The sequence below is a fragment of the Perca flavescens genome, chromosome 6 (genome assembly GCF_004354835.1).
Source record: "Perca flavescens isolate YP-PL-M2 chromosome 6, PFLA_1.0, whole genome shotgun sequence".
Lineage (NCBI taxonomy): Eukaryota > Metazoa > Chordata > Actinopteri > Perciformes > Percidae > Perca > Perca flavescens.
Genome location: NC_041336.1, coordinates 1,691,815 through 1,706,814, shown reverse-complemented (window position 1 = coordinate 1,706,814; position 15,000 = coordinate 1,691,815). Strand labels below are relative to the sequence as shown.

At 43.7% G+C, this 15,000-nt stretch overlaps 1 protein-coding gene across 2 annotated transcripts in view; it reads right to left on the bottom strand.

Annotated features, from left to right (window-relative positions):
• The window catches only part of prune (prune exopolyphosphatase), a 19,802-nt gene that overhangs the window by 2,412 nt on the left and 2,390 nt on the right, over nucleotides 1-15,000 (bottom strand). Inside the window, exons 3-6 of one of the 2 annotated variants that reach the window (XM_028581488.1) lie at nucleotides 12,913-13,115; nucleotides 6,741-6,925; nucleotides 4,008-4,166; nucleotides 695-786 (exon numbers count right to left, since the gene is read on the bottom strand). In XM_028581488.1, coding sequence (XP_028437289.1) covers nucleotides 695-786; nucleotides 4,008-4,166; nucleotides 6,741-6,925; nucleotides 12,913-13,115 — 639 coding nt within the window. The remainder of the gene's footprint in view (nucleotides 1-694; nucleotides 787-4,007; nucleotides 4,167-6,740; nucleotides 6,926-12,912; nucleotides 13,116-15,000) is intronic. The other variant, XM_028581489.1, reaches the window with a different exon arrangement.

Below are 15,000 nucleotides of genomic sequence, written 5' to 3'. Positions count from 1 at the left end.
GAGACACACACACACACACACACAAAGAGACACACACACACACAGAGACACACACACACACACACACACACACACACAGAGAGACACACACACAGACACACACACACACACACACATGTTCTAGTTATTTCACGCTACACTCGTTACAGTTGAAATAACGTAACTCGTGTAGATGTGTGCGTCTCTGTGTGTGAATGTGCCGCAGGATTAGGGTTTAGTGTGTTTTATAACGTGTTATAACAGTGTTATAAACTGTTATAACTGACCTCCAGTTTGTGTTATAACAGCATGTTATTAACTGTGTTATAACTGACCTCCAGTTTGTGTTATAACAGCATGTTATTAACTGTGTTATAACTGACCTCCAGTGTGTGTTATAAAAGCGTGTTATAACTGACCTCCAGTGTGTGTTATAACAGCGTGTTATAACTGACCTCCAGTGTGTTTTATAACAGCGTGTGTTATTAACAGTGTTATAACTGTGTTATAAGTGACCTCCAGTGTGTGTTATAACAGTGTTATAAACTGTGTTATAACTGACCTCCAGTGTGTGTTATAACAGCGTGTGTTATTAACAGTGTTATAACTGTTATAACTGACCTCCAGTGTGTGTTATAACAGTGTTATAAACTGTGTTATAACTGACCTCCAGTGTGTGTTATAACAGCGTGTTATTAACAGTGTTATAACTGACCTCCAGTGGGACGTAGAGAACAGAGATGGCCACGTTCAGACTTCCTGAAACAGCTTTCATGTCCTTCATCAACATCTGCTCCGTGGTCAGACCTGAGGACACAAATACTGCAGTACTACTCAGACCTGAGGACACAAATACTGCAGTACTACTCAGACCTGAGGACACAAATACTGCAGTACTACTCAGACCTGAGGACACAAATACTGCAGTACTACTCAGACCTGAGGACACAAATACTGCAGTACTACTCAGACCCGAGGACACAAATACTGCAGTACTACTCAGACCCGAGGACACAAATGCTGCAGTACTACTCAGACCCGAGGACAAAAATACTGCAGTACTACTCAGACCCGAGGACACAAATACTGCAGTACTACTCAGTACTACACTGTTTTTGTGTAGGTAATACGTTGTCAAATATGTTTGAACTTAAATAGACTACCTATACAAGTAGTTATGTGTCTTTGTATTAATTTGTCCTGTTATATGATATATATAGATATATATATACTGTGTTTGTGTTTACCCGATATATATAGATATATATATATACTGTGTGTGTGTGTTTACCTGATATATATAGATATATATATACTGTGTGTGTGTGTTTACCTGATATATATAGATATATACTGTGTGTGTGTGTGTGTGTGTTTACCTGATATATATATACTGTGTGTGTGTGTGTGTGTGTGTTTACCCGATATATATAGATATATATACTGTGAGTGTGTGTGTGTGTTTACCTGATATATATAGATATATATACTGTGTGTGTGTGTGTGTTTACCTGATATATATGATATATATATACTGTGTGTGTGTGTGTCTGTGTTTACCAGATATATATATATATATATATATATATATATATATATATATATATATATATATATATATATATATATATATATGGTATGCGACCATATATATATATATATATATATATATATATATATATATATATATATATATATATATATATATATATATGTGTGTGTGTGTGTGTTTACCTGATATATATAGATATATATATACTGTGTGTCTGTGTGTGTGTTTACTTGATATATATACTGTGTGTGTGTGTGTGTTTACCTGATATATATAGATATATATATACTGTGTGTGTCTGTGTGTGTGTTTACCTGATAAATATAGATATATATATACTGTGTGTGTGTGTGTGTGTGTGTGTGTGTGTTTACCTGATATATATAGATATATATACTGTGTGTGTGTGTGTGTGTGTGTGTGTGTGTGTGTGTGTGTGTGTGTTTACCTGATATATATAGATATATATACTGTGTGTGTGTGTGTGTGTGTGTGTGTGTGTGTGTGTGTGTGTGTGTGTGTGATATATATAGATATATATACTGTGTGTGTGTGTGTGTGTGTGTGTGTGTGTGTGTGTTTACCTGATATATATAGATATATATACTGTGTGTGTGTGTGTGTGTGTGTGTGTGTGTGTGTGTGTTTACCTGATATATATAGATATATATACTGTGTAGGGCTGGGCGATAAAACGATAACGATATTTATCGCGATAGACACATAATCAATATCAATAGAAAATGCGGTCGATAAAACGTTCGATAACTTGTTTTTCTTCATCAGAAGAAACCAGAGGTTGTGAATCAAGTTTGGTTGCATGAACAAAGGCACTCGCTCTCTGGTAACCTAGCAACGTGGGGAGTGACACTCTAACAGCCAATCATGTAACAGTATCAAGTTTGGTTGCGCCACATCGCTGTCTCGTGTTCTTCAATAACAGAACCGGCGTGGAGTGGAAAGTGAGTGCCGCAGCGAGCGAGGAAATCGTTGATAAAACAGGAAAAGTCAGTATGGCAGTTTTGGGGATTTTATAAGTCTGACCGTAGTCAGACCAGTAATAAATCAGACCGTCGTCCCCACCATCACTGGTACGACCACAAACTAGTTTTACCACTTTAGCCGCGCTCACACTTTCGAGCACAGCCGTATTCGCCATCAACGTCCAACAACATCTGCAGCTGCTACACCGCACAAGCAGCAGACCACCATGGAGAGGTACTCTGCATCAGCGCCTTACTAAACGCTACAAGCAGCAGACCACCATGGAGAGGTACTCTGCATCAGCGCCTTACTAAACGCTACAAGCAGCAGACCACCATGGAGAGGTACTCTGCATCAGCGCCTTACTAAACGCTACAAGCAGCAGACCACCATGGAGAGGTACTCTGCATCAGCGCCTTACTAAACACTACAAGCAGCAGACCACCATGGAGAGGTACTCTGCATCAGCACCTTACTAAACACTACAAGCAGCAGACCACCATGGAGAGGTACTCTGCATCAGCGCCTTACTAAACGCTACAAGCAGCAGACCACCATGGAGAGGTACTCTGCATCAGCGCCTTACTAAACACTACAAGCAGCAGACCACCATGGAGAGGTACTCTGCATCAGCGCCTTACTAAACACTACAAGCAGCAGACCACCATGGAGAGGTACTCTGCATCAGCGCCTTACTAAACGCTACAAGCAGCAGACCACCATGGAGAGGTACTCTGCATCAGCGCCTTACTAAACGCTACAAGCAGCAGACCACCATGGAGAGGTACTCTGCATCAGCGCCTTACTAAACACTACAAGCAGCAGACCACCATGGAGAGGTACTCTGCATCAGCGCCTTACTAAACACTACAAAGAAATAACGGAGGCAGACGTGCTGAGCACCGTCCAGAAGCCAGGTTACCAACCTAGCACTAAACCTGCAGAAAATAGTTCCTTCTCAGGTTTCTTATATTGAGCTAACACTTTGCACTATTTTATGACACTTTATTAAGCATTTCTTACTTACAACTTTAATTTTGCACCTTAATGTTAAGAGATAATTGTTAAGTGTTCATTGTGATTTTAGACCTGTTTACATTTTAATTATTTGAGTGTTTTCCATGGTTGTGTTGACATTTCTGCTTTTATAACTGAGGGGATTATAATCAGAGCAGGGTTAAGTTTAAAATAAAAATGTTTAAATTTAATATATTTTTCTCCTGGTCCTTATTTTAAATAGGTCATAAAAAATATCAATAATTATCGATATCGACCGATATGAAAAACTTATATCGTGATACAGTTTTCAACCATATCGCCCAGCCCTAATACTGTGTGTGTGTGTGTGTGTGTGTTTACCTGATATATATAGATATATATATATATATATACTGTGTGTGTGTCTGTGTGTGTGTGTGTGTTTACGGTGTTTACCTGATACATATAGATATATATATTGTGTATATATACTGTGTGTGTGTGTGTGTCTAACCTGAAACATCAAACTTGGCTTCCTGCAGCTTCTGGAAGAGCTCTCCTCTCTGAGGCAGAGCCGGGAAACGAGACTCCAGCGCTGCTGCCAGCTGCTCGTCTTTAGGGGTCACCTTACCAGCAGAGGGAGCCATGTTCACACAGTCCAGCACTACAGCTGCTGCTCAGCAGACAGACAGGTAGGCAGACAGACAGGTAGGCAGACAGACAGACAGGCAGAGACACACACACAAACACACAATGTTATTAATCCAACATCAGCTTTTGATAATTATGTTGTAAGCTATAGATATACTGTGTGTGTGATGTGTGTTTTAGGTCCGTCCTGGACTAAAGAACTTCTTAGTCCACTAACACTTATAGGATTTAGTCGACTAATCGATTAGTTGATTTAATTGACAGAGCTGTGAGCTTTGAGAGGTGGTTAAGACTAGAAAAGCACAATATAAATGTAGTTAATTAACCATCTGTAAAACTGAGTTTCTCCACAATTAATCCTGCAAAAGCACCACTTTAAATCTTGTGTTTACCATAAATGTGCTCAGAAGTTTCTTGGAAATGAGTAATTAAGCATGAATAAGCATAAAAAATTACTAATGGACTAAAGAAATCTTAGTTGACTAAGACCAAAACTACCGATTAGTCGACTAATCGACTAAGAGGTGGCAGCCCTAGTGTGTTTACAGTGTTTACCTGAGATATATATATATATATATATATATATATATATATATATATATATATATATATATATATATATATATATATATATATATATATATATATATAGACTCACCTTAAAGATTATTAGGAACACCTGTAAGATTTCTCGTTAATGCGATTATCTAATCAACCAATCACGTGGCAGCTGCTTCAATGCATTTAGGGGGGTGGTCCAGGTCTAGACTATCTCCTGAACTCCAAACTGAATGTCAGAATGGGAATGAAAGGTGATCTAAGCACATTTGAGCGTGGCATGGTTGTTGGTCTGTTCAGTTACTGGGATTCTCACCCACAACCATTTCTAGGGTTTACAAAGAATGGTCTGAGAAAGGAAAAACATCCAGTATGCTGCAGTCCTGGGGGGTGAAAATGCCTTGTTGATGCTAGAGGTCAGAGGAGAACGGGCCGACTGATTCCAGCTGATAGAAGATCAACTTTGACTCAAATAACCACTCGTTACTACCAAGGTATGCAGCAAAGCATTTGTGAAGCCACAACACGAACAACCTTGAGGCGGATGGGCTACACCAGCAGAAGACCACACCGGGTACCACTCATCTCCTCTAACAATAGGAACATGAGGCTACACCAGCAGAAGACCCCACCGGGTACCACTCATCTCCTCTAACAATAGGAACATGAGGCTACACCAGCAGAAGACCCCACCGGGTACCACTCATCTCCACTAACAATAGGAACATGAGGCTACACCAGCAGAAGACCCCACCGGGTACCACTCATCTCCACTAACAATAGGAACATGAGGCTACACCAGCAGAAGACCCCACCAGGTACCACTCATCTCCTCTAACAATAGGAACATGAGGCTACACCAGCAGAAGACCCCACCGGGGACCACTCATCTCCACTAACAATAGGAACATGAGGCTACACCAGCAGAAGACCCCACCAGGTACCACTCATCTCCTCTAACAATAGGAACATGAGGCTACACCAGCAGAAGACCCCACCAGGTACCACTCATCTCCACTAACAATAGGAACATGAGGCTACACCAGCAGAAGACCCCACCAGGTACCACTCATCTCCACTAACAATAGGAACATGAGGCTACACCAGCAGAAGACCCCACCGGGTACCACTCATCTCCACTAACAATAGGAACATGAGGCTACACCAGCAGAAGACCCCACCGGGTACCACTCATCTCCTCTAACAATAGGAACATGAGGCTACACCAGCAGAAGACCCCACCGGGTACCTCTCATCTCCTCTAACAATAGGAACATGAGGCTACACCAGCAGAAGACCCCACCGGGGACCACTCATCTCCTCTAACAATAGGAACATGAGGCTACAATCTGCACGAGCTCACCAAAATCAGACAGTTGAAGACTGTAAAAATGTTGCCTGGTCTGATGAGTCTCGATGTCTGTTGAGACATTCAGATGGTAGAGTCAGAATGAGAACATGGATCCATCATGCCTTGTTACCACTGGGCAGGCTGATGTAAGGGTGTGGGCGATGTTTTCTTGGCACACTTCAGGCCCCTTAGTACCAATTGGGCATTGTTTAAATGCCACAGCCTACCTGAGCCTTGTTTCTGACCATGTCCAACCCTTTATGACCACCATGTACAGTACAGGCCAAAAGTTTGGACACACCTTCTCATTCAGTGTGTTTCCTTTTTATTTTCATGACTATTTACATTGTAGATTCTCACTGAAGGCATCAAAACTATGAATGAACACATATGGAATTATGTACTTAACAAAAAAGTGTGAAATAACTGAAAACATGTCTTATATTTTAGATTCTTCAAAGTAGCCACCCTTTGCTTTTTTATTAATAAGGGAAAACTTCCACTAATGAACCCTGACAAAGCACACCTGTGAAGGTAAAACCATTTCAGGTGACTACCTCATGAAGCTCATTGAGTTATCAAAAAAAGCAAAGGGTGTGTCTGTGTGTGTGTGTGTGTGTGTGTGTGTGTGTGTGTGTGTGTGTGTGTGTGTGTGTGTGTGTGTGTGTGTATCTATCCGGTGTGTACCGTAGAGCAGCTGAGCAGACTGCAGGTCCAGGACCTCGGGAGCTTTCTGGAGGATTCGTTCCGTTACCAGCGTGGCGCAGGAACCCACCGTCTCCACGGTAACCAGACAGGAAGGGGCGGGCTCTCTCTCCAGCCGGTGATGGTCGATGACCTCCACCACGGCAGCCTCCAGCTCGCGGTCCGAACTGCAGCACAACAACCACATGGTGATCAGACCAACGCGTACGAACCCTACTAGAGCCAGGCCAATATATAAACACTACTAGAGCCAGGCCAATACATAAACACTACTAGAGCCAGGCCGATACATAAACACTACTAGAGCCGGGCCGATACATAAACACTACTAGAGCCAGGCCGATATATAAACACTACTAGAGCCAGGCCGATACATAAACACTACTAGAGCCAGGCCGATACATAAACACTACTAGAGCCAGGCCGATACATAAACACTACTAGAGCCAGGCCGATATATAAACACTACTAGAGCCAGGCCGATACATAAACACTACTAGAGCCAGGCCGATATATAAACACTACTAGAGCCATGCCGATATATAAACACTACTAGAGCCAGGCCGATACATAAACACTACTAGAGCCGGGCCGATACATAAACACTACTAGAGCCGGGCCGATATATAAACACTACTAGAGCCAGGCCGATACATAAACACTACTAGAGCCAGGCCGATATATAAACACTACTAGAGCCGTGCCGATATATAAACACTACTAGAGCCGGGCCGATACATAAACACTACTAGAGCCGGGCCGATACATAAACACTACTAGAGCCAGGCCGATACATAAACACTACTAGAGCCCGGCCGATATATAAACACTACTAGAGCCGGGCCGATACATAAACACTACTAGAGCCGGGCCGATACATAAACACTACTAGAGCCGGGCCGATATATAAACACTACTAGAGCCGGGCCGATACATAAACACTACTAGAGCCAGGCCGATACATAAACACTACTAGAGCCGGGCCGATACATAAACACTACTAGAGCCAGGCCGATATATAAACACTACTAGAGCCGGGCCGATACATAAACACTACTAGAGCCAGGCCGATATATAAACACTACTAGAGCCAGGCCGATATATAAACACTACTAGAGCCAGGCCGATACATAAACACTACTAGAGCCCGGCCGATATATAAACACTACTAGAGCCGGGCCGATACATAAACACTACTAGAGCCGGGCCGATACATAAACACTACTAGAGCCGGGCCGATATATAAACACTACTAGAGCCAGGCCGATACATAAACACTACTAGAAACACTACTAGAGCCGGGCCGATATATAAACACTACTAGAGCCGGGCCGATATATAAACACTACTAGAGCCGGGCCGATACATAAACACTACTAGAGCCGGGCCGATACATAAACACTACTAGAGCCGGGCCGATATATAAACACTACTAGAGCCAGGCCGATATATAAACACTACTAGAGCCGGGCCGATACATAAACACTACTAGAGCCGGGCCGATACATAAACACTACTAGAGCCGGGCCGATATATAAACACTACTAGAGCCAGGCCGATATATAAACACTACTAGAGCCAGGCCGATATATAAACACTACTAGAGCCAGGCCGATACATAAACACTACTAGAGCCGGGCCGATATATAAACACTACTAGAGCCGGGCCGATACATAAACACTACTAGAGCCGGGCCGATACATAAACACTACTAGAGCCAGGCCGATATATAAACACTACTAGAGCCGGGCAGATACATGAATATTTAAACAATAAAATGAAACACCGGTCAATAATGTTGTGAGTGTTGGCGTTGCGCGCACACACACACACACACACACACACACACACACACACACACACACACACACACACACACACACACACCTTAGACACACACTCACAGACAGACACAGACACACACACACACACCATAGACACACACTCACAGACACACACACACAATAGACACACACTCACACACACACACACCATAGACACAAACAGACACTCACAGACAGACACACACAGACACACACACCATAGACAGACACACACAGACAGACACACACACACACACACACACACACACACACACACACACACACACACAGACAGACACACACACACACACAGACAGACACACACTCACAGACAGACAGACACACACACACACACACACACAGACAGACAGACACTCACAGACAGACACACACAGACACACACACAGACAGATCATGCATGAAAACGGGTCAGGGGTGAAAAAGGTGAGCAGGATATTACCCCTCTAGCCCTTGTGTTGGCCTTGGGTCAATTTTGACCCATTTTTAAAGTTGTTTACATGTGAAATATGGGTTTCTTTCAGCCAAATGGCCCAAAAATAACATGGATGCACGTTGTATGGTATGGAACCCATTCAACATCCTTTGCAGGTAAAATTAATGATTACTTCCATTTAGTTTTGGATGTTTAAAATGTTTAAATGGCTTCAAAACAGTACCCAGACTAAACTTTGACATATAGCAGTCTGTGATCCAGTCAACATTCTCTGATCTTAACTATTAGTCATAATAATTCATAATGTATGCCTTTGTTAAAGAAACAAATGAGATATAATTTCATATAAATTAGTTTAATTGACAAAAAAGGGGAAGACAACACGAGGGCTAGGGGGGTCCGGGGGGAGGCTCCCCCGGAAGAACATGTTAAATATTCCATATTTAAAGCATCAATCTGATGCATTTCGAGATGAATTTTGTGCCAACCAACAGTGTAATATTTCAATATGCACTCATTAAAGTTAATTTGACAAAACAGTTAAAGTCCTTCTGACATCGCACAATAATAAAAGTCATAACTTTTAACAACTAGAAAGTTTTGGATCAATTTTTACTTCTTCCAATAATATGTTAAATTAAGAAAGTCAGTGTGGATTTACATATTGCAATAATATTATAATAGTGAAATGAATCATTTTGAAAACTAAACTTTACTAGCTTGGCCAAGTCATCATCAAAAAAGAGAACATTCATGATTTTGTCCATGTTGATATTAGCTGCTTTAGTTAAATTTTTTAAAAACGTGGCATTGTTTATCTTTTCATATAGCTAGACGTCTAGACTCTGGGACAAGGCCGATGTTTAATACCTGCCATGCTGACTCCAGACAGACAGCTTGGTCAGGGCAGTTTGGGCTTCACATAGCTTTTACACATCATGTTCTGCTATGAACGTGCACACACGTATTGTTTATATCTAGTGTTGTAATGTAACGGAGTACAAATACTTCGTTACTGTACTTAAGTAGAAATTTCACATATCTGTACTTTGCTTTTTAAATTTATATCAAATTTCACTTTTACTCCACTACATTTCCTAGATAAAATGTATACTTTTACTCCGCCTAAGCATCTTCGTCCTAGAAAAGAATGTGATTTTGATTTGATGAGTGAGATTAAGAAGATATGGGAACCCTGAATAACGTACTCGTATGACAGAGCTTTGTGACTAGCATCTAATGACTAGCATCTAACGACTAACATCTAACGACTAGCATCTACTGACTAGCATCTAACGACTAGCATCTAACGACTAGCATCTAACGACTAGCATCTAAGACTAGCATCTAACGACTAACATCTAACGACTAGCATCTAACGACTAGCATCTAATGACTAGCATCTAATGACTAACATCTAATGACTAGCATCTAACGACTAGCATCTACTGACTAGCATCTAACGACTAGCATCTAACGACTAGCATCTAACGACTAACATCTAACGACTAACATCTAACGACTAACATCTAACGACTAACATCTAAGACTAACATCTAATGACTAACATCTAATGACTAACATCTAACGACTAACATCTAACGACTAACATCTAACGACTAACATCTAACGACTAGCATCTAACGACTAACATCTAACGACTAGCATCTAACGACTAACATCTAACGACTAGCATCTAACGACTAGCATCTAACGACTAGCATCTAACGACTAACATCTAAGACTAGCATCTAACGACTAACATCTAACGACTAACATCTAAGACTAACATCTAATGACTAACATCTAATGACTAACATCTAACGACTAACATCTAACGACTAACATCTAACGACTAGCATCTAACGACTAGCATCTAACGACTAACATCTAACGACTAGCATCTAACGACTAACATCTAACGACTAGCATCTAACGACTAGCATCTAACGACTAACATCTAACGACTAGCATCTAACGACTAGCATCTAACGACTAGCATCTAACGACTAGCATCTAACGACTAACATCTAAGACTAGCATCTAACGACTAGCATTTAACGACTAGCATCTAACGACTAGCATCTAACGACTAGCATCTAACGACTAGCATCTAACGACTAACATCTAACGACTAACATCTAAGACTAGCATCTAACGACTAACATCTAAGACTAGCATCTAACGACTAACATCTAAGACTAGCATCTAACGACTAACATCTAACGACTAACATCTAAGACTAGCATCTAACGACTAACATCTAAGGACTAGCATCTAACGACTAGCATCTAACGACTAACATCTAACGACTAACATCTAACGACTAGCATCTAACGACTAACATCTAACGACTAACATCTAACGACTAGCATCTAACGACTAGCATCTAACGACTAGCATCTAACGACTAACATCTAATGACTAGCATCTAATGACTAGCATCTAATGACTAACATCTAACGACTAGCATCTAACGACTAGCATCTAACGACTAACATCTAATGACTAGCATCTAACGACTAGCATCTAACGACTAACATCTAACGACTAACATCTAACGACTAACATCTAACGACTAACATCTAACGACTAACATCTAACGACTAACATCTAACGACTAGCATCTAACGACTAGCATCTAACGACTAACATCTAACGACTAACATCTAACGACTAGCATCTAACGACTAACATATAACGACTAGCATCTAACGACTAACATCTAACGACTAGCATCTAATGACTAGCATCTAATGACTAGCCAGCCCTGGCTTACCGCTACGGTCGTCCGGTGTCTTCCTTCAACATGCGCTGCAGAAGCACCCGGCTCCCTCAGTTTGAGCCACCAAGTGCTAATAACAGCTTCCTGTCTCCACCCTTCTCCTCTTGTCCTCTATTCATGCCCAGCGCCATTTGTTTTTAACTCCTTTCTCAACTAAAGCTTCCTGTATCTACATGCTCCCACTTTAAGGGCCGTTACAGAGTCAACGCGATCAACGCGAACAAGCAACGCGAGCGACGCGCTCCCTTTCATAGTTTAAACAGCGGACGCAAGTAGACGCAAGCGTCACGGGCGATGCCTGAAATGCAATACACCGCCCACACCACAGGGGGCAGCAGAGGGCTCCGCGGGGTTCTGTTTATCAGATGCTGGCGTGTTTCCCCACCAGCAGTGGGCTACGACTGGCTAGCACTGACCAACACATTGATAAAAGGTCACTTAAACTTAAACATGGTTCAGCAGGTTTTAAATATATATATATATAAATACTTTTGGGTCTCTCTCGTCTCTCCTGCTGTAGCTAGGCTACTTCAGCTTCTTGAGGAGGGCACACACACACACACACACACACACACACACACACACACACACACACACACACACACACACACACACACACAGAGACACACAGACAGAGACACACACACACACAAATAAACAGAGACACACACACAGAGACACACACACACAGACACACACAGACACAGACACACAGACACAGACAGAGACACACAGACAGACACACAGACAGAGACACACACACACACACACACAAATAAACAGAGACACACACACAGAGACACACACACACACACACAGACAGACACACACACACACACACACACACACACACACACACACACACACACACAGACAGACACACAAACAGATAGATACACACACACACACACACACAGAGACACACAGAGACACACAAACAAACACTAAATATTGAACATGGATCTTGGTGTGTAAATCACTCTGCTGAGAGGGAGGAATCGGCGTGCCAACGCGCCACAACAACCGATGTGGCGTCCACCTGGTCTATGTTGCCGTGGTTACCTGGGCAGGATGTAGGTTGCCGTGGTTACCTGGGCAGCACGTTGTGGTCGACCAGCGTTAGCGCGAGGCGTCCGGCGCGCTGCAGAGCCCCCAGGTCCAGCTGGTCCCTGAACAGCAGCAGGTCCGGAGCCAGAGACAGCTCTCTCAGCACACACACACTGTCAGGACGCAAGGACAGCTCACACTGACGCATGTTCAATACCGGGACACACAGGGCACCAGGGGCAGCCTGCTGGGGGAGGGAGGGGGGAGGGAGGGGGGAGGGAGGGAGAGAGAGACAATTATTTCATTTTTTATTGAAGCTGGTAATACCTCCCGAACTCTACCAGGTGTTTGCACGATTTTTATCTAATCAGCGTCAGTGAGCCAATCAGCACGCAGCGTTCTTCTCCCAACATCCAATCATGTTGCAAATGTACAAAAAGACACAAGTCGTTCAAAAACCAGACCCAGGTACCCACACACCTGCTCAGGTACACACAGAGGACACACACCAGCTCAGGTACACATGCACACACACCTGCTCAGGTACACATGCACACACCTGCTCAGGTACACACAGAGGACACACACCAGCTCAGGTACACACAGAGGACACACACCTGCTCAGGTACACACAGAGGACACACACCAGCTCAGGTACACATGCACGCACACCTGCTCAGGTACACACAGAGGACACACACCTGCTCAGGTACACACAGAGGACACACACCTGCTCAGGTACACACAGAGGACACACACCAGCTCAGGTACACACAGAGGACACACACCTGCTCAGGTACACATGCACATACCTGCTCAGGTACACACAGAGGACACACACCAGCTCAGGTACACACAGAGGACACACACCTGCTCAGGTACACATGCACACACCTGCTCAGGTACACACAGAGGACACACACCTGCTCAGGTACACACAGAGGACACACACCAGCTCAGGTACACATGCACGCACACCTGCTCAGGTACACACAGAGGACACACACCTGCTCAGGTACACACAGAGGACACACACCAGCTCAGGTACACATGCACACACACCTGCTCAGGTACACATGCACACACACCTGCTCAGGTACACATGCACACACACCTGATCAGGTACACATGCACACACACCTGCTCAGGTACACATGCACACACACCTGCTCAGGTACACATGCACACACACCTGCTCAGGTACACATGCACACACACCTGCTCAGGTACACATGCACACGCACCTGCTCAGGTACACATGCACACACCTGCTCAGGTACACATGCACACACCTGCTCAGGTACACATGCATACACCTGCTCAGGTACACATGCACGCTGAGGACACACACCTGTTCAGGTACACACAGAGGACACACACCTGCTCAGGTACACATGCACACACCAGCTCAGGTACACATGCACACACCAGCTCAGGTACACATGCACGCTGAGGACACACACCTGTTCAGGTACACACAGAGGACACACACCTGCTCAGGTACACACAGAGGACACACACCTGCTCAGGTACACATGCACACACCAGCTCAGGTATACATGCACACACACCTGCTCAGGTACACATGCACACACACCTGCTCAGGTACACATGCACACACACCTGCTCAGGTACACATGCAGACACACCTACTCAGGTACACATGCACACACCTGCTCAGGTACACATGCACGCTGAGGACACACACCTGTTCAGGTACACACAGAGGACACACACCTGCTCAGGTACACACAGAGGACACACACCTGCTCAGGTACACATGCACACACCAGCTCAGGTATACATGCACACACACCTGCTCAGGTACACATGCACACACACCTGCTCAGGTACACATGCACACACACCTACTCAGGTACACATGCACACACCTGCTCAGGTATACATGCACACACACCTGCTCAGGTACACATGCACACACCTGCTCAGGTATACATGCACACACACCTGCTCAGGTACACATGCACACACACCTGCTCAGGTACACATGCACACACACCTGCTCAGGTACACATGCACACACACCTGCTCAGGTACACATGCACACACCTGCTCAGGTACACATGCACACACCTGCTCAGGTACACATGCACACACCTGCTGAGGTACAC